Below are 19,287 nucleotides of genomic sequence, written 5' to 3'. Positions count from 1 at the left end.
TGGTGTGTTGATAAAATATTTGCTTTCTTTAGATTTTTGAGCAAGTGTTAAGTGAACTAGAGCCTCTGTGTCTGGCAGAACAGGACTTCATTAGTAAATTTTTCAAACTACAGCAACATCAGAGCATCTCGGGAACAGCAACGGTATGACTCTTCGTTCTGTCACTGAAGTAAAAAATATGGAACAGGCCTCATAAGAGATCTGTTTAAAAGATAACTTCCAAATTTATCTGGCAGTTATGTGATCCTGGTGATCAATGATTTGTTTTTTTTCCATTAGCTGGCAGAATCTTTATTTTTGGCTGACCAGTACTAAATCTATTAAAGGACAACTGATGTGTTTCTTTTGCCATGGCTTTGTTTCATCATAAGATCACAATAAACACTTCATGCTATGTAGGAAGGCAGTGGGGAGTAATTGTGGATCGCGTTGTATTTGGTGGAACATGGCCAGAAAACTACTAAAACCTTGCAAACTCCTGTATTTGCTACTTGGGGGGGGGGAGGAGGGGGTGCGGAGGGAAGCTGATAATTATGTGGATTTTGTCAGATACACTTACTAGCTAAATAAAGAATTGGAGATAAGCTTTCACCTTCCTTTATACATCCCCTGTTCTTACAGAATGAAGTGGAGGAGATGGATGGAGGAACTTTATCTCGTTCATACCCTTCTGGTGTTCCACAAACAGTATCATCTGAGTATGTGCTGCTGGTGTTTATTACTGATTGTTAAGCCTACATGTGAACTTATTTGGCATACAAAACTTTTTTCTCTATAATCAGAAATTGTTCCCTTTTAGTGGAAACGTACCCAGACATTGAATGTGTCAGTAAATATAAAAATTTTTGTATAAAGGGTGGATGTTTCTTTCTAGAGTAGTATAAAAAAGATGCTTAATTCAAATAATAGTTTGTAGAGTGAAACTAGGCACTGTAATATGTGAAATACATAAGCTTCGCAAAGTTCTGAATTTGAGTGTGTGGCAGCTTCCACACAGAAAATACTTCTTGGAATATTTTATACCTGTGACTTGATTTTTACTGTGTGGCATTGGCATTTTTTCCCTTAGCAGCATTCTGAAAATCATGAGACTTGTTGAATGCAAATGAGACTACTATATCAAATAAATTTATGCTAAAAATGTTATCAAAGAACATGTAAAATAGCCTAGTAAACTGTCAGTAATTTTCTTGTGCATTTTTAATAGGAAGGACATGATCCGACAAATGATGACAAAAATATTTCGCTGTATTGAACCTGAGCTGAATAATCTTATAGCGCTGGGGGACAAGATTGATAGCTTTAATTCCCTTTATATGTTAGTTAAGATGAGTCATCATGTATGGACAGCACAAAATGTGGACCCAGCTTCCTTTCTCAGCACAACACTTGGAAATGTTTTGGTGACTGTCAAAAGGAATTTTGATAAATGCATTGTAAGTTCTTTAGTTATTCTAATTAAGATAACCATAGTATTATAGGAAGCGCATTCCTACCCAGTTTGATTTTGCATTTCTTTATAGTTTGCTTTTAATTTGAAGTGAAAATGAGTAACTTTACTGCTCTTCTACTAGCCAAACCTTCAAAAAAAGATAAACTAATTGGTGGTTGTGGTTCTTTTCCCTCTCCAGTCCAGTTTTCTTCAATAATTGGATATTTGTAACAAATCTGACCACTCATTCACTGCTGTGAGCTGGCCGAGATATTTTTTCAGTTGTTCATTTAAACTTGTACTCCTAGTGAGATTACTGGTCAGTCAAGTAAACGGTAGCACTCTGCCTTTTTTACTTACCAAAACAAAACCTCATGGACTTAGGAGGGTTTTGCTTTTCCCCTTTGAGCATAATATGACAAATAACATCTGTTCTTGTTTTGAATTTAAGAGTAATCAGATGAAGCAGATGGATGAAGTAAAAATCTCAAAGAAGAGTAAAGTTGGGATCCTTCCATTTGTTGCTGAATTTGAAGAGTTTGCAGCCCTTGCTGAATCGATTTTCAAAAATGCAGAACGGCGAGGAGATCTAGATAAAGCCTACATAAAACTTATTAGAGCTGTTTTTGTCAGTGGTAGGTCTTCTGAGGTTGTCATAGTTACTAGAGTGATTGTTTCCTCCTACTTATAATTTTGCTGCAATTAACAATTTTTTTTTTAAGACCTGCAAGCCACGTGACAAATATTGTCTTTCAGGCCCAATAAGGGAATGATAGGTAGACTTTCTTTTACCTGCCCTGTTTTTTTGGGGGTGGTGGAGGGGAATGAAAGTAAGAGACCTATGTGCAGCATTATCCATTTTTATTATTAAATTTGGGGATTGACAGTAACTTTGACCCTAAAACTAAGAAGCAAAAATTGAGAGACTAAGAAGTACATTTCAAAAAAACCCCACCAACTTATTGAAGATTTTTGTTCTACCAAAGAGGGAAATCAATTTTTGATTTTTCTTAAACAGTTTAAGAAATAGACTTTTCTTAAATAGTTCTATCGTGAAATTTATTAGGGATAATGAAAGCATGCTTGTAAGCCTCCACAGAATGTGGCTTTTTTCTCACTTCTGTAGATGAGACCATATGTAGTCACTATTTTGTCTCTTTTTAGAAGTGACTTTTTGGCATACAAATTTCACAGTCTTAGAGCCTGTACATACTGTTACTTCTTTTTAAGGCTCTCGGATATTGGTGTATTTAGTGATAATTTTGACAATCACCCATACAAATGGTTATCATTGAGACAAAATCCCAAATTCCTTTTCAGACAGTATTATGATTATTTGTTATGTTTTTCTGAATTTGGTTGTCTTTTTGGTATTTCAATTATTTTGCTTCCTTTTTCTTTCAGTTGAAAAAGTGGCTAATGAAAGCCAGAAAACACCCAGAGATGTGGTCATGATGGAGAACTTCCATCATATTTTTGCAACACTTTCTCGCTTAAAAATTTCTTGTCTTGAGGCTGAGAAGAAAGAAGCCAAACAGAAGTACACTGATCATCTTCAGTCTTACGTAATCTACTCACTTGGACAGCCTCTTGAGAAATTAAATGTAAGTGTATTTGAGTTTATATACATTTAAATGGTACAGAGTAGTCTTTCTCAAGTGTTTAGTTTGCACCATCCAATCTCTTTTATCACTGCATCTATCATAATATCTATTTTATTATTTTAGACTGGAGCTTACCTGGCAAGAGTACTCTACTCAGGAGGGTAACAGTCTTGGATGAAAAAAAACCCCAACTTTTCATGCCAATGAATAGTATTGACTGAACATCAGCTGTGTCTTAAGCAAATGGTTTTGAGGAAGGAAGAAGCAAGGGGAAAATTATTAAGGAGTTTTGGGATAATTTTCCCCACCTCAACTACAGAGAAAATTACTGTAGTTTCTGAACTGTTCAACAATAAGAAAAGTTTTAGGAAAGTTCTGTATGTCCTAAGTTGAACTAAGTGTTAAACAGAGTGCTGACTTTGGGCAGAACTGAGTCTGAACCTCTGTTTTCCACTGTTCATTGCTTTTCTATAAGTAGGATTTTAGCCATTCATTTTCTGAAAAGTCTATCCTGTTTTTGAAAATTAAAATGCTTTATGGCTGCTTCCCTCTTGTTGTGGGTTGACTCTGGCCAGCACCGAAGCTGCCACATAACTGCTTGCTCGCTCCCCAAGCAGGAAAGGGGAGAGAATAGGAAGAGCAAAAGTGAGAAAACTTGGGGGTGGAGATAAAGACAGTTTAATCAGTGAAGGAGAGAGAGAGAGGGGAAAAAAATAAGTGATGCAGAGGCAGTCACTCACTGCCTCCCACAAGTAGACTGATACCCAGCCAGTTTCTGAGCAACAGCCACCTTGAAGTCAAAAAGCCACCCCTGCCCCTTCTCTAACCCTAAATTTACAGCTGAGCATGGTGTTAGATGCTATGGAATGCCCTTTGGCCAGGGTTTACCTATTCAGCAATAACCGAAACACTGATGCACTGATGCGTTATCAGCCCTGGTTTAGCCACAAATCCAAAACACAGCACCCTATGGGGCTGCTGTGAAGAAAGTTAACTCTGTCCTGGCCAGACCCAGTGGACAGTTTCAAATGATGTTGTGGCTCTACGTGCATGTTCATAGGCGTATTGCCCTCCATTTTTATTATGTTGAACCAACTGGTGCAGGACAGTGAGAAGGGAGGGCAATTATGAACAAATATTGCTGTTGTGCAATTCTGGTTTAAGTAGAGAAATGCCTATTAAGGTGCTTGCTCACTGAATCTGAAAGATCCAGTATGTTCCCAGACTATGGCCTTATTGAGGGTTTTGAGGCTGATTCAGTATTAGTTCTAAGGTTGCAAAGAAAAGCTTGATTACTTCTAGAAATGATTGTTTTCAGTTTTACGGTAGTACTTAGTGCTGTATTGTTGGGCTCTGCTTTAATGTTTATGGCCTAGCACTACTTCGTGCCCAATTAAAAAACAAAAATGGGGGGAACACACAAGAGTTGTCAAGCAGAATAAAAATGTAACTACATATATGCTTGTCAAATCAAGTTAATTAGTTTAGATTTGTGATAACCATTAATACTGTTATTTGTTAGCATTTTTTTGAAGGTGTTGAAGCTCGTGTGGCACAAGGTATACGAGAAGAGGAAGTAAGCTATCAACTGGCTTTTAATAAACAAGAGCTTCGTAAAGTTATAAAGGAATATCCTGGTAAGGAAGTGAAGAAGGGATTGGATAATCTCTACAAGAAGGTAGATAAACATCTCTGTGAAGAAGAAAACTTACTTCAGGTAAACTAAATCATGGCTTAAAATCCTTGTAATGTTTACACAGAGGCTTTTGCGTATGTATTCTGTGAGAAGTGCCTAGCTTCAGCTAACTCTGAAAAACCATGAATTTTGAGCAGAGTTTTTTATAATCCCACTCTTGATTCTATTTGTTGTAACATTGATATGAACTGTGATGATAGAGTTCAGAAAGAAACTTCCATTATGACTCCCTCACTGACCGTTAACAGGTGATCTCTGTTCTGCAAAATATACTGGAAGAAGAGAGAACTAGATTTAAATAACTTGTTATCCTGATATGAAATTTAGCTGGTACACCTCAGCAGAATATACTTTCAGTTACATCTTTTCTGATAATTATATTATCTAAGTTTTTTCTTATACTCTGTAAACTTTCTCACTGGAGTAAATGGTAAGTAGATTTAAGAGTTAAGCATGTATTAACAGCTTTTTAGAAGTCTGAAATGTGAATTAGTACTGTTCTAGTTTGTGGTGTTTAAAGACAAAAGCAATACCTCTTCTAGGACAACTTCATCTTGACTATTTTCTGCTTTGCAGATTTGGCAGGAGTCATGTAGACATTAAAGATCTTAAACTTAATGGGTAAACTTTTTTTTGTTGTTGTTAATGCAGCAGCTCAGTTTACTGAACTTTGTTGTTAGCAAGCTTTAGTTTTAAAATAACACCTGAACTGAGAATCAAATAATGAGCCAATCTTTTGTAATTCACGTATAGTGTGCTGTGATGGCTGACATTTCCTAAAGTTTACTTTCCTTGGCAGGTTGTGTGGCATTCCATGCAAGATGAGTTTATACGACAGTACAAGCACTTTGAAGGGCTGATAGCTCGCTGCTACCCTGGATCAGGAATTACTATGGAATTCACTATACAGGATATTTTAGACTACTGCTCCAGCATTGCACAGTCTCATTAAGTTCTAGAAAGGGAAAGAGAAGCTAGCAGAGTTTGTGGCTGTTTATAAGGGAATCAAACACTATAAATGCTATTTGTTTTTAAAGGTGGATTTCAATGTGTCTGTGTAGTTAACTGCCATGTATGTCAAGTTACAGTCCTGCTTCCAGTGTCTTTCAGGGCAGAATAGAACCTTTGGGGACTTGTTTTTGCAGGTTGAAGTACTGTTTGAAAGCATTAATTCTGTGAAACACTTTGGATATGATTTTTTTCCCCCTTCCCCTAATGTTCAGATACTAGCACTACCTTCACAGTATGCAAAAATGATACTACTGTTTTCACTAATATTTTGCGTCTTGGAAATTATGTGAGCATTAATGACTAAAATATTTTCCCTTCCTTATTGTAGAAAGTACGGATGTGGAACTTTATGCAGTGGGAGTACCAAATTCATGTTCTGAAACGTAATGTAACTATGGCTTTAATTCCTAATTAAACTGTGTTCATCATTCTTTATTTCTATTGACTGTTATTTCAGAAAGGTGAAGACACAGTTATTTCCATTGTTTTGTCTCTGGGCATTGAAGTAGACTTGCTCTGTTTTTCAACATGTTTTATTTTTCCTTCTATTTAGTAAGGATGATATAGCATCAGTATATTCCCACCTCATGTAACCCCTTCCTCCTGGAGCTTCAGCTGTCTCTGATTCAGGACCTAGTTTTTCTCTACAGCTTGAGGAAATCGCTAATTGTTGTTGGATAGAGCTGGGGTGTATATAGAATAGAAACAGGTACAATAAAGGTAAACAGGCAGAAGTAAGGTTATGGTTTTTGAGATAAAGATGCAAGAACAAATTAAAAAAAGCAACCAAACAAAAACAACCAAAAAACAAAACAACCAACCCAAACCCAGTAATATGAATGAGAGGTTTTCCTTCTGAGTTTTATAACAAACCTGCTCCATGGCAGCTCCGCAACACCGAGACACCTGGATTTGGGTGAGCACACTCCCACTGCTCGTAGGTCGTTAGATCCTAGTTGCCTTTTGCTTACTAATGAAATACCTGATCCAAGCGGTGTATAACCCGCTTACAGTGTCTTTGCATGTGAGCAGCCAAAGGTACCAGAAGTAGCCAAAAGGTCGCCAAAACACCACCCAGGGGAGGTAAGGGTTACGCTGAGCAGGATTTCCCCTTGACAGCTTCTGAGAGTGACGGGTACCCTCCCTCACACCAGGCGCTGCCCGAGGCCTGCCCACAGCATCGCCGCGCCGCGCAGCTCAGCTACAGGCGGTAAATGCAAGCAGGAGCCTCTGGAAAAGGCTCGGCGGCAGCAGCGGCCCCCTCCGCCGCCCCTCCGCCGCTGACGCAAGCGTCGCTAGCAGGACGTGAGCGCTCTGGCGTCAGACGGGGCGTCACCTCGGCGCGAGGGCTGACGGGAGCGCGGGAAGGGGCGGTGGCGGGCGTGGGCGCGGGGCGCGTGCCCCGTTGCTGAGGCGACCGGGCGGAAGCGGCCGCTGCGCCGCGCGCCATTTTCAAACCGCCGGTGCGGCCTTGTGGGGGGAAAGGGACACGGCCGCCCCCCGGGGAGCGCAGCGGGGGCGCGGCGGGTGGGCAGGGCTCCTGTCCGCCGGGGGCGAAGTCGGGGGGGGGGGGCGGTCCCGTAGCGGAAGGAGGAGCGGGCGGCGGCGCTCGGCCGCCAGCTTGGGTCTGCCGTTGTAGCAGCCCTGAGGGCAGCGTGGCGCGGGGCTGCTCCCGTCTGCTCTGCCCCTGGGGACCTCAGGTGGTGAGCCTGGGCAGCCCCCCTCGGCGTCCGGCCTCCGCGCTAGTCTCTCGTTCCCTCGGAGCTCCGCAGGGAGCTGCATCTTTGCCGAAGCCTCACGGAAAGCATCTCCGCTACTCCTTGGTGGCTCGCCCTGCGAGAGTTTGCTTTTAACGGTACGTCTGGTAAGACCGACCCGGAGGGAGGGTGCAAAAATTCTGTTTAAAAAGCGACTGACTGCCCCTTGCTTCATACATGCTGTGGTTGCTGAAAGGTCTATAAATCTTCCAGTTTCTGGAGATAGGTGATGAGCAAGCCCTTAACGGTAGGGTTTTCTTGTACTGTAACGTAAACCTAGAGGTTTTGGTGTCTCTTGAAATAAGAAATCTATTTTTCTAGAGCAAGAGTTGTCTTTCTATTAGCAAAGTAGAGACACTTCCCAGCAAACATGATGTATGCATATCTGGTCAGAAGCGAACTCACAGAAAACAAACTTGGAAACAGACTTTGCCAAAACAAGCGCAGGCGCATTTTGTATATCTTGAAAACGGTGTCGCAGTAACGACATTTCACAACACAGCCTTCAGAGTCCACGGGCTGTACGGAGGCGTGTATTACAGCATTACTGTGGTCAAATGGTTGGTGCATTAGGTGCGTTTTTTACCCGGGTGAAAACAAAACTAGCTCCTTTTAGCAGAATGAGCTATATGAGCAGTAGTTACAGGACAGGAGCAGATCTGTTGTAAACATATTTCATGCACATGCAAAAAAAAAAAGCCTTCAGTGTATCAGTTTTGATGAATGAAAAATGCATTTTGGTATTTCTCAGAACTGAGACTGGAAACTCCATAATTGTCTTCAGTGTTAGTGTTATAGACTCAATAAAGAAATCTATTTCATAGTATATAAATTTGTCTGTGCTAATTTCTGTGTGTTCCATTATCAGCTATGTAGTTTTATCTTTCTTCTACATGGCTCAAGGACTGTATTATGTCTTCCATGGCCAAGATACATCTTTACTCTGCTTTTTTATTACTATATTTTCTTATTGATAGGTATTGCATCTGGAACATTTAACCTATACTCACCATCAGTTTTGCTGTCTTATTTTCACACTGAAAGGAGGGCTTCCATGTGCTAAAACTTTTCTGTTTCATATTCCACCTGTAATGATTAGTCTAATACATTGCTTCTTTCACAGTATTTTATGCTAATTGATTCTATACTTACAGCCTAAAGGAACCAGATTTGAAGTTCCATTATTTCCCGTCTTTCATGTCAATGTTCAATTTCAGTCATTGATGCCTTAGAACTCTAGGGAGGAGTTTATAGATGCTAAACATGGCTATTTCATAAATACCCAGGTCTTCAAAAGACTGTCCACAACCATCCAGGTATGTCAACAATATGAAGCACATGAAAGTTGTCATCTTTAGTCTTCGTTGTTCTGGTTTTGGCTGGGATAGAACTAATTTTTCTTCTTAGTAACTAGAATAGTGAAGTGTTTTGGATTCAGTATGGGATTTGGTATGGGAAGAATGTTGATAATACACAGAAGTTTTCAGTTGTTGCTAACAAATGAAGGACTTTTCAATTTACCATGTCCTGCTAGTGCATAGGTGTACAAGAAGCTGGGAGGGAGTGCAGCCAGAGCAACAGACCCAAATTGACCAGTGAAATATTCCATATCATATAACGTCATGCTCAGTGTATAGATGAGGTTTGACTGGGAAGCAGGGACTCTCGCTTCTGTGACTGTGGTTTCAGGATCTTTTATGTTCTGGGATCGCTAGCCTGTAACGGGCTGGGCATTGGTCAGTGGGTGGTGAGCAATCACATTGTGCATTACTGGTTTATATTTTCTATTATTAATTATTTATTATTATTATTGCAATTATTAAACTGTTTTTATCTCAAGCTCCAAGTCTCCTTACCTTTACCCCTCCAATTCTCTCTCCCATTCCCCAGGTGGGGTAGGGTGAGTGAGCAGCTGCGTGGTACTTGGCTGCTGGTCAGGTTTAAACCATGACACTCATGAACAAAGGAGGAACAAAAAAATAGGCTATTGGCTGTGAATATCTCTTCTGTGAGTAACTGAAAGATGTAGTCATTTAGACATCTTGATACATCGTCTCGGAATGGCTGATTTAAAATACCATTTATTTTTCCCTTTTTGTTTGCTTGTCTGATTTTTTTGGTTTTCACCTAAAATAAAAATTATATTTTCTTCCTAGTGGGACTAAATTACATGAAATATTAGGGTAATGAATTTTGTGTACTGTTTATCTTGTGGGAAATGCAAAAGGTGTAAAGAGTGCTTTCCAGTGCTTTGCAAATTTACAGGCAAATCTAGTAAGTTCAACATACCTTTCATCACGACTCAGTTGTGATTCACAAGGCTATTAAGCTTCTTTAAAGAAAAGGATATTCTGGATTATGTTGCCCTAGTAGGAATGATGTCAAAAACTTGGATTTCCAAAAAGCTGTTGAGAAGATTCTTTATCAAAGGCTTTTAAGAAAGCAGATCTCTCTCCAAAATGGAGAAAAGGTCATTTAATAACTCACTAAGTGGTTAAAAGAAAGTCTAGAAAATACCACCTTACAGTGAATGTGCAGAAAATTTTCTGCTATTTAACGCTGATCAGTGATCTGAAAGAATGGGATCAGCGAGGGTCAAAATTTGCTCATTACATGGATGTGTTAAGAGCTGTTCCAAGGTTTGCAGAACAATATCCCTGGACTGAATAATAAAGTCGGTGTTAAGGAACATCATTGATACAGGCAAAGTAATACACATCACGGGCTCTAAAGTGGCAGTTACCGCTCAGAGAAAGAGATGTTAGTGTCACTGTGATTGTGTCTAGTTGATGCTTTAGAGCAATCAGAAAGGCAAGTGATAAGTTAGGAAACATGAACAGTGAAGGCTGCAGCAAAGAATCTTTATGGCTGCTCAGAGTGATCTCAGTGTCAGAAGAAGCATGGAAAAGGGGCAAGCTGTACAAGCTACTAGAAAATTTTGGAAAACAGATTTGCTAAAGATGCCATCGTGAATGACTGAAGGCATGAATAAGGAATCCACTCATCCCCCAGCCTGTGTTTGTGCTTGGGATTGCCCTGACCCATGTGCAGGACCTTGCACTTGGCCTTGTTGAACTTCATGAGGTTTGCATGGGCCCACCTCTCCAGCCTGTCCAGGTCCCTCTGGATGGCATCCCTGCCCTCCAGCATGCCGGCCACACCACTCAGATTGGTGTCTGGCAAACTTGCTGGGGGTGCGCTCAATCCCACTGTCCAGTTCCCAACAAAAATGTTAAGCAGTGCTGGTCCCAATACTGACCCCTGAGGAACACCACTCGTCACTGCTCTCCACTTGGACATTGAGCTATTGGCTGCACCTCTTTGAGTGCGACCACCCAGCCAATGCCTTATCCACTGAGCGGTCCATCTGTCAAATCCATGTGTCTCCAATTCAGAGACAAAGATGTCATGTGGGACAGTGACAAATGCTTTGCACAAGTCCAAGTAGATGATGTCAATTGCTCTTCCCTTATCCACCAATGCTGTAACCCTGTTACAGAAGTCCACCATTCATCAGGCACGATTTTTTCTTGGTGACAGCTGACATGGCTTCACCAATCCCCTCCTTATTTTCCATGTCCCCTAGCACAATTTCCAGGAGGATCCACTTCATCATCTTGCTGGACACAGAGGTGAGACTGACTGGCCTGTAGTTCCCTGTGTCCTCTATTTCCCTTGTTAAAAATGGGGGGGTTCCCCTTTTCCAGTCAGCGGGAACTTAGCTGGACTGCCACGACTTCTCAAATATGATAGATTGTGGCTTAGGCACTGCATCTGTCAGCTCCCTCAGGACCCACTGATGCATCTCATCAGGCCCCATGGATTTGTGCACCTTCAAGGTTCCTTTGATGGTCTTCAATGTGATCTTCTACAGTGAGTGGTTCTTTCTTCTTCCAGTCCCCATATTTACTTTCTGTGTTTTGGATGGTGTGGCTGGAGCCCTTGCTGACTGAGGCAAAAAAGTCATTGAGTACCTCAGCCTTCTCCATATCCTGGGTGACCAAGTCTCCTGTTTCCTTCTGGAGAGGGCTCACATTTTCCTTAGTCTTCCTTTTATCACTTATGTACCTATAAAAGCTTTTTCTGTTGCCCTTTACATTCCTGGCCAGATTTAATTCTATGAGTACTTTGGGCTTCCTAATTTGATCCCTGACTACCTGGACAGTCTGTGTTCCTCCCAGGCTACCTGTCCTTGCTTCCACACTCTGTAGACTTCCTTTTTATGTTTGAACTTGTCCAGGAGCTTCTTGTTCATCCATGCAGGCCTCCTGGAGGTCTTACCTGACTTCTTCTTTGTTGGGATGCATTGGAGGAAATTCTTGAATATTAACCAGCTCTCTTGGGCCCCTCTTCTCTCCAGAGCTTTATCCCACGTTACCCTGCCAAGCAGATCCCTGAAGAGGCCAAAGACTGCTTTCCTGAATTCCGGGGTAGCGAGCTTGCTGCATGCCCTCCTCATTGCCCTAAGGATCTTGAGCTTCATTTCATGGTCACTGCAGCCAAGACTGCCCTTGACCTTCACACTCCCCACCAGCCCCTCCTTGTTGGTGACGACATGGTCCAGTATAGCTCTTCTTGTTGGCTCCTCTATCACGTGGAGAAGGACATTATCATCAACGCATTCCAGGAACCTCCTGGGTTGCTTATGCATTGCAGTGTTGTGTGTCTTACGGATATCAGAGTGGTTAAAGTCCCCTATGATGACCAGGGCTTGTGAATGTGAGGCTGCTTCTATCTGTCTATAGAGGGACTCGTCTGCACGGTCTTCCTGGTCAGGTGGCCTGTAGCAGACCCCCACTATAACATTACCTGTCCCTGACCAATAAGCTCTCGGTCGGCTCCTCATCCGTCCCCATGCAGAGCTCGATGCACTCCAGCGGTCGCTGACATAGAGGGCAACACCCCCTCCTCATCTCTCCTGCCTGTCCTTCCTAAAGAGCCTGTATCATTCCATTCCAACACTGCAGTCATAGCAGCCATCCCACCATGTCTCTGTGATGCCAATAAGACCGTAGCCCTGCAGGCATGTGCATGTCTCTATCTTCTTGTGTTTATCTCCCATGCTATGTGCATTTGCGTAGAGGCATTTAAGTTGAGCCCCCAGTGAAGCTGACTCTGGCTGAAATTCCTTTGTGCTGCTCTCCAGGTGCTCTCCTGCTGACCTGTGAGCTGTCTCCAGGTTCTGGGCATCTATTGCTGGCACTGGCACCAAGTTGGTAGGAGTGGGATGGATTGAGATTCCCTTTCCTTGGCAACTTTATTTTAAAGCCCTCTTCCCCAGCTTGGCAAGCCTATGACTGAAGATGCTCTTCCCCTTCTCTGACAGATGGACCCCATCAGCCCCCAGTAGGCCAGGTTTCTCAAAACGAGCCCCGTGGTCTAAGTAGCCAAACCCCTGGCTGTGGCACCAGTCCTGTAACCAATTGTTGACTTGCCAGATTCTGCTGCTCCTTTCAGATCCCTTCCCTTTGACAGGGAGGATTGATGAAAAAACTACCTGCTCTCCAGAGTCCCTCGCCGCCACTCCCAGGGCTCTGTAGTCCTTGATACTCCTCAGACTGCTCCTGGCTGTACCATTGGTGCCCAGGTATTCCTGAGACTAAATCTGGATACAGTAACACAATCACTGTTTTCCTGAATTCAACACAGAATCCCCAACGTTAATGCAGAAATACCAAGGTCTCATCACTTTTAGCTTTCATTGTTGTCTGCCAGAGGAGAACAAATTGCATCTAGTACACGTTAGTACATTGACAGTTACCATTTAGTGGAAGGAAGTGCACCTCCTCCTCCTTCAACCATCACAGTACATTAGGTAATAGTTTTCCATGCCATTGCTTCGGTGACATCCTGAACCTCTTCAAACAAATATTTTGGCAGTACCTGGAACAGATGCTGTGCTCATAAGACTGGTGATTTTCTCTCATCCATGGAGCAGTACCTGGCAACCACAGTCCTGTTGCTAGACTTATTTGTAGTGTTTTGATACAATGAGATGAAATCTTACTTTCCAGCCTCAGACATGAAACTTGCATGTTTTTTCATTTTATTATAAGTAACTTTATTTTCAAATATCTGCATATATTTAATATATTTTTTAAATCTGGGGAATTGTGAAACAGCATGATTTAAATGATATCTGTATTCTATCCTCTTTATATAAGATGCAAACAATGCTTGGGTTGGTAGCTTGGCTGCTGAGGTCTTTGCAGCCAGTAGGTGCATACTGAAACTTCTGAAGAAATGAGAGGGGAAAGTGTTTTACAGAAATAACTGTTTTTCAAAAATATTTCTAATTATTGAAGAGAAGATTTCTCATATTGAGGAGCATCAACTTTAGTATTCCATTTATTTTCTCATTCTATCTATAAAACCAGAAGGATATAACAATGTAAAAATTCTTCTTCCCTCAAATGAACATGGCAAAACCAAAAAGTCTCATCTGGATTCAGATACAGTAGGGCTGATCCAACCACTTTTAGATAAGGTTAGTAATAAAAAGATGACTAATCAGTCAAAAGAGAAATAACTCCTCTGGTCCTTGAACTGTATTTTCCAGGAAACGATGCAGGTAGGACTATAGTACACCAGAGGTTTGTGGTTTTTTTGTTTCATATTTCCCCTCATAGAAAAAGATGTTCAGAGTCAAAAATTTAAAATTTTACACATTTTATGCAATTTTACAAATGGTTGGCATAAGTTATATTAAATACTGCCTTGTAAACTTTCAACGTAAGGTTTGTATATAAAATAAAAAAGTATATGGGAGTTTTTGAGAATAATCTGTCAATTTGCGCTGTGGAAGATACCGTGATGACTGTGATTCAAAAAAATCAAAATCTACTTCTTAGTCTTCTCACATAAAGATCTTCTCAGAGTTCAGTTCTTACATGCTAGAAAGAAAAATTCATGCACTAAGATATTAGGAAAGAGAAAACTAATTGCCAAGGCAATAATTCTTTTTAAAGAAATATGTAACTACATTTGAAACTTTTTAGTTGCTCTATGATTCTCTTTTGATTTACTTAAATTTCAAGTTCATGCTTATGCTCTGTGTTTCCTACAGAAAAAACGTTTTTTTTTTTTTTCCATTACTTTTTCCTGTATTAGTCTTGCTTTAAATGACAAATGATGTAACAGACAATCTTTTGCAGGTGTCCTATTTTTCTTGACTGTGACAAAATCTGCTTTGGAGGTGTGTTTACAATGACTACAACCGCAGAGCGGAGGTTCATTAATCTCAGGAAACGTCTAGATCAGCTGGGCTACCGGCAACCGTTGGGAGTGGAGAGTTTACCTTTGGTGGAAAAGCTTTTTAGGTATTCAGCAGGAGATTCATTTAAAAACATAGTAATAATATAGTAGGTATTTTTTGTTGACATATAAGGGGAATGCTTAATCTGAAGATTATTTTCAAGCAATGTTATTTCAGAGTTTACATTCAGTTCCTGTGTATGATGAAGTCAAATGGTTTTGCTTAAGTGATGAGAACATCGTAAGATTTCATTTAATTTAGTATGATTATTTGTAAGGATCGATGGTCTAAGAAAATTCAACTTTTCTAACCTCATAGGAGAACCAAGAATAGTCACTATTGATATGTGCTTAAATGACACGCTCTTATAACTAGTTGTATAAAAGATAATCCCTGTCTGTACTGTGACTTAAAACATTTGTGACTTTTTTTTTTTTTTATGATCTTGTTTGGAGAAGTTTAAATTTGCTATCTGTGCAGTTTTTACAGGACATGTAACAGAAGAAAAATTTTCAGCTGACCTTAATATATCTGCCATTTCATGGCTTTGATATGATTATGAACATAGCAATTTCCATAATAATGTAGTTATATTTGGCTAAACATGCAAATGTAGATGTTCTGGTTCTGTTGCTCTCTAGCATCTAATACAGATAGAAGAACCATAGGTAGGCAGATGTGGAGTAATCTGCCTTCAACATTAAGTCTCATTCTGGTGTCTAACAGATAGGTTTAATTTCTCAATCACTGACTCTGATCTTATTTTCACAAAAATGCTTATAGCTACTTACCACTAGTCTCTCTTTTGGATCGTCTGATCTCCATATAAATACTAGTAACCTTCTGGCCTTTTGAATTCTTTATTTCAAGTTTCTTCTGTGGTAAGTAGTGCTACAATTTACGTAGTGCTTTGAGGAAAAAAGTAGTCTTGCCAGTTTTGAATATCTCTTTATGTAGAAAAGAGAGTTTATTGAGTTATCAGTTGGAAACTCCTGATATGCTTTCTAAATAATTTGTCATGTCCTTTCCTATTTACTTTTTTTTAAGTGAATAATTCCTGTCTTTCAGTTTTCTTAGATGAACATTTGTTGAACCCATTTGTTCTACAGTTAACATTGTCTCAGGAAAAGGGTTTTGTTTCTCAGGCCACAACAAATATTTGCATCTGCAGTGTAAAGGCTGATAACATTTCTAACATGTCTGATGCTCCTTTATTCTAGCGACCTAGTTCATACGACTGAGAGCTTGCGCAGTGCAAAGTTATCTGCTGGAAAAACTGAAAAAGAATGCAGCAATTATGATGCTATTTTGGAACCTTATAAAACAGAGAATGCTAAACTTACCAGGAAAAATAATGAACTGCATTTAGAAATATTAAAACTGAAAGAGCAATCTGATCGTCATGTTAAAGGTAATACAAAAGTTATGATACTTTTTTTAATCCTTCTGTGCCAAAATAAAATTGCGGCCAAATCCTTGATCCACAGATTAATTTTTCTCTGTACCTGAGTGTCAGTGCTCATTGACTTTGCTGCCTTTAATGAATTAAGGCACATGCACAGACATTTTCTTTGTAGTTACAAAGCTTCTGAAGTCCTGCAAATCACTGGTTTAATCAAACATGAATATTTTAATACCTTGAAATGCTACTTTTCAATTTAAAATTAAATACTGCTGTTAAATGTACTTTTATTCTACAAAGAGGCTTTATCTGTATAACTTGTATAAATATGTATTTTTGTGTGTTTGTGTGTATATATACACATATGTATGTGTATTTGAAAATTTCATTTTATGGAGAAAAAATACAGGATTCTCTTTATGCCTATTTTGTTGCTACTAGGAAAAATAATAATGAGTAAGAAAGATAATACTGCTTCTTCTCTCCCTTGAAGATTTGAAAGCCTCCTTAAGGAGAGTTGAACATGAAACGGCTGACTTGAAATTTCTGAATAACCAATATGTACACAAAATTAAAATGCTGGAAAAAGAGAACAAAGCCAAGACTGAAAAAATTCAGCAGCTTCAAGAGAAGAATCTGCAAGCAGTAGTGCAAACACCTGGTGAGTATAAATAATCACAGATATTTTAACTTTTCTCTGCTCTGTTTTTGACTCTTCAGAACATAATCTTTTTTTTTTTTTTTTTTCATCTCGGAAGTTACTACAAAAAAATAACTATCCAATAGAATAACATTACCTTTTGAAAGTTTTGGCTTTGAATTCAGTCTTTTTCTCTGTATGGAAGAAGTTTAATTAGCACATCACTTGTGTTAAGCACAAATTTGAACACAAACTTAGATTCAGTAGAAGACTATTAAACTAAAATGTGTCTGGAAAGCACAGTTAATCAACAGCTATTTTTATTTTTCTACTGCTGCACCTAGTTTAGTCAGAGGCAGGTTGTTTGACATTTGAATCTTTTTGACAGCTAATTGATGGTGTGCAAGTGACTAACTCAGATTTTTCTAACCAAGATCTAAAAGTAGCAAGATGCAACATATATCTACAAACAAATATTCCAGACCTCTGAAAGCTTACAGTATTTAAAGGGTCTTTTGATAAATTAAAATGTTCTGGGTGTTACTTTCAGGTTAATTTCTTTCTCTAGGGTTTCCTTTTTCTTTATTTCTTTTCAAGATAAGGAAAATAGTGAGAAGTATCTTGTGACATTCTGAAATGGTCTTTTCCTCCCAAGTTATTGAGTTACCTGTGGATTTTTGGCATCTGAAGGAAGTGAACAGGTGGTTAGGTGAAATTAATATTCCTCTCTACTTTTCCACACCTTTCTGCATTTCATGTCCTTTGCTTCAAAGATGCCATGTTACACTTTTGTTTGTATTTTGGCATACTTGCCCCTTGGTCACCAGTATTCTGGGATTTTTCTGTACAATGTCATCAAATACTGTATGTTCTTATTTAATCATGTGATGAAGAGTAATTGTTTCTTCTAGAAATAGTACTATGTTTTGCTTTGTTTTTAATATAATGTTACCATGCAGGCAAATAACCTACTGTGATATGCTTCATTCACTGAAAAGACAATACGATAGAAGGAAAAAAAAACTTTACTAAACAATGCAGAGGTTAGTTCAGTTATAAAATAATTTTTAAATGTGAAAACAAAATTTCTTTTCTGACGTTTTAATTTAGCTTTTTTAGTCAGGTAAATCACTAAGATTCAACAAGTTTGAACTGTAGACTATATAGAGTCTTAAACACTGGGGAAAATTACTTATCCTGAACTTTGCATGTTTCCTTATCATAAAACTGAACTTTGACAAAGCTGATGCTAACCTGTAAGAATGGTGGTGTCTAGAATGTACAGAATTTATCAACTTATTACAGTAAAATTAAAACAGTGAAACGTGCCGGTTCAGAAGCAGTGGAATAGATAGGTAATTTCATTTTGTGTTAAAGAACACTCCCTTGCTTTAACTCCAAGTAATAGGCCTTTTCGTTTGGGTTTTTAGGTGGCAGAAAAAGAAGCATTCCCTTCAGGCGTCAGCGCATGCAGATAGACCAGCCCGTCCCCCCATCAGGTGTTAGCGCCTATCCAGTTCCTCAGCCAGAGGACCCTTATGTCGCAGACCTTCTTCAGGTGGCTGATAATCGGTAATGTAAAGAACTTTTAAATTTTGAAGCATAGGTATTAAATATCTGCAGTGGTTTTCCAACCCCCGCCCTCCTTCTGCCTTTCAAATTTGCCTTAAACAAAATGCTATTTCATGATGTTTTAAGAGCACTATAGTTCTTAAGTGGAATTTTGCTTAGTGATTGACAATGATGCCTGTGGCAAAGTTGCAATGGATATTTAATAAGCTGCTTATTTCCTTAAAGGATTTCTCTTAGGATTTCTATTCTGGTTTTACTGTTTTACCTAATATTAGATTGGGTATTCTGGAAAGAAGCTAGGTGAAATGTTTTGCATAGGAGTAAATTGATTTATCCTATTTATTTAGGAAGACTAAAATATTACTGATTTTTGTAATACAAGTTTTGGCTTGGAAACCTGTATTATGAAAGGTTCAAGTCAATTATTTTTTCTTATTTAGAATATATCTGTAGAGAGTTTACATGGCAAGGTGTTGGCAGCAGGGGGACTGTAGGGGTGGTCTGAGAAGAGACCAGCATCTGCCCCGTGCTGGACACAGCCAGTTCCACTTGGTTTCAAAACAGACCTACCACGGGTCACAGCTGAGCCCATCAGCCAAACTGATGGCTCCCCTGCGAAAATGTATTTAAGAAAGGGTAAAAACCAATTCTGCGCAGCAGCAATGAGAGGTAGGAGTAAGAAAAACATGAGAGAAGCAACCCAGCAAGACTCCAAGGTCAGTGAAGAAGGAGGGGAGGAGGTGCTTCAGGCACTGGAGCAGAGATTCCCCTGCAGCCCATGGAGAAGGCTGTGGTGATGCAGCCTGTGGAGAGCACCACATCAAAGCAGATATCCACACTGCAGCCTATGGAGGCCCCGTGCTGGAGCAAGTGGATATGCCCTGAAGGAAACTGCAGCCCCTGGAGCAGGCTCCTGGC

At 39.8% G+C, this 19,287-nt stretch overlaps 2 protein-coding genes across 11 annotated transcripts in view; both read left to right on the top strand.

The window, feature by feature from the left end:
- EXOC1 (exocyst complex component 1) overlaps nucleotides 1–6,178 on the top strand; it is a 29,202-nt gene extending 23,024 nt beyond the window's left edge. For all 8 annotated transcript variants that reach the window (XM_032999099.2, XM_032999106.2, XM_032999104.2 and 5 more), the window contains 7 exons: nucleotides 33–143; nucleotides 622–698; nucleotides 1,208–1,436; nucleotides 1,884–2,067; nucleotides 2,837–3,036; nucleotides 4,559–4,753; nucleotides 5,532–6,178. In XM_032999099.2, coding sequence (XP_032854990.2) covers nucleotides 33–143; nucleotides 622–698; nucleotides 1,208–1,436; nucleotides 1,884–2,067; nucleotides 2,837–3,036; nucleotides 4,559–4,753; nucleotides 5,532–5,684 — 1,149 coding nt within the window. In that variant the 3' untranslated portion in view covers nucleotides 5,685–6,178. The remainder of the gene's footprint in view (nucleotides 1–32; nucleotides 144–621; nucleotides 699–1,207; nucleotides 1,437–1,883; nucleotides 2,068–2,836; nucleotides 3,037–4,558; nucleotides 4,754–5,531) is intronic.
- A 1,154-nt stretch (nucleotides 6,179–7,332) lies between these two features.
- The window catches only part of CEP135 (centrosomal protein 135), a 39,775-nt gene continuing 27,820 nt past the window's right edge, over nucleotides 7,333–19,287 (top strand). For 2 of the 3 annotated variants that reach the window (XM_032999283.2, XM_032999285.2), the window contains exons 1-5: nucleotides 7,333–7,598; nucleotides 14,655–14,861; nucleotides 15,976–16,166; nucleotides 16,651–16,818; nucleotides 18,228–18,369. In XM_032999283.2, coding sequence (XP_032855174.2) covers nucleotides 14,707–14,861; nucleotides 15,976–16,166; nucleotides 16,651–16,818; nucleotides 18,228–18,369 — 656 coding nt within the window. In that variant the 5' untranslated portion in view covers nucleotides 7,333–7,598; nucleotides 14,655–14,706. The remainder of the gene's footprint in view (nucleotides 7,599–14,654; nucleotides 14,862–15,975; nucleotides 16,167–16,650; nucleotides 16,819–18,227; nucleotides 18,370–19,287) is intronic. The other variant, XM_032999284.2, reaches the window with a different exon arrangement.

The sequence above is a fragment of the Tyto alba genome, unplaced genomic scaffold (assembly GCF_018691265.1).
Source record: "Tyto alba isolate M040663 unplaced genomic scaffold, T.alba_DEE_v4.0 Super-Scaffold_6, whole genome shotgun sequence".
NCBI lineage: Eukaryota > Metazoa > Chordata > Aves > Strigiformes > Tytonidae > Tyto > Tyto alba.
The sequence above is the reverse complement of the archived record's forward strand: the minus strand, read 5'-3'. Positions and strand labels throughout refer to the sequence as shown.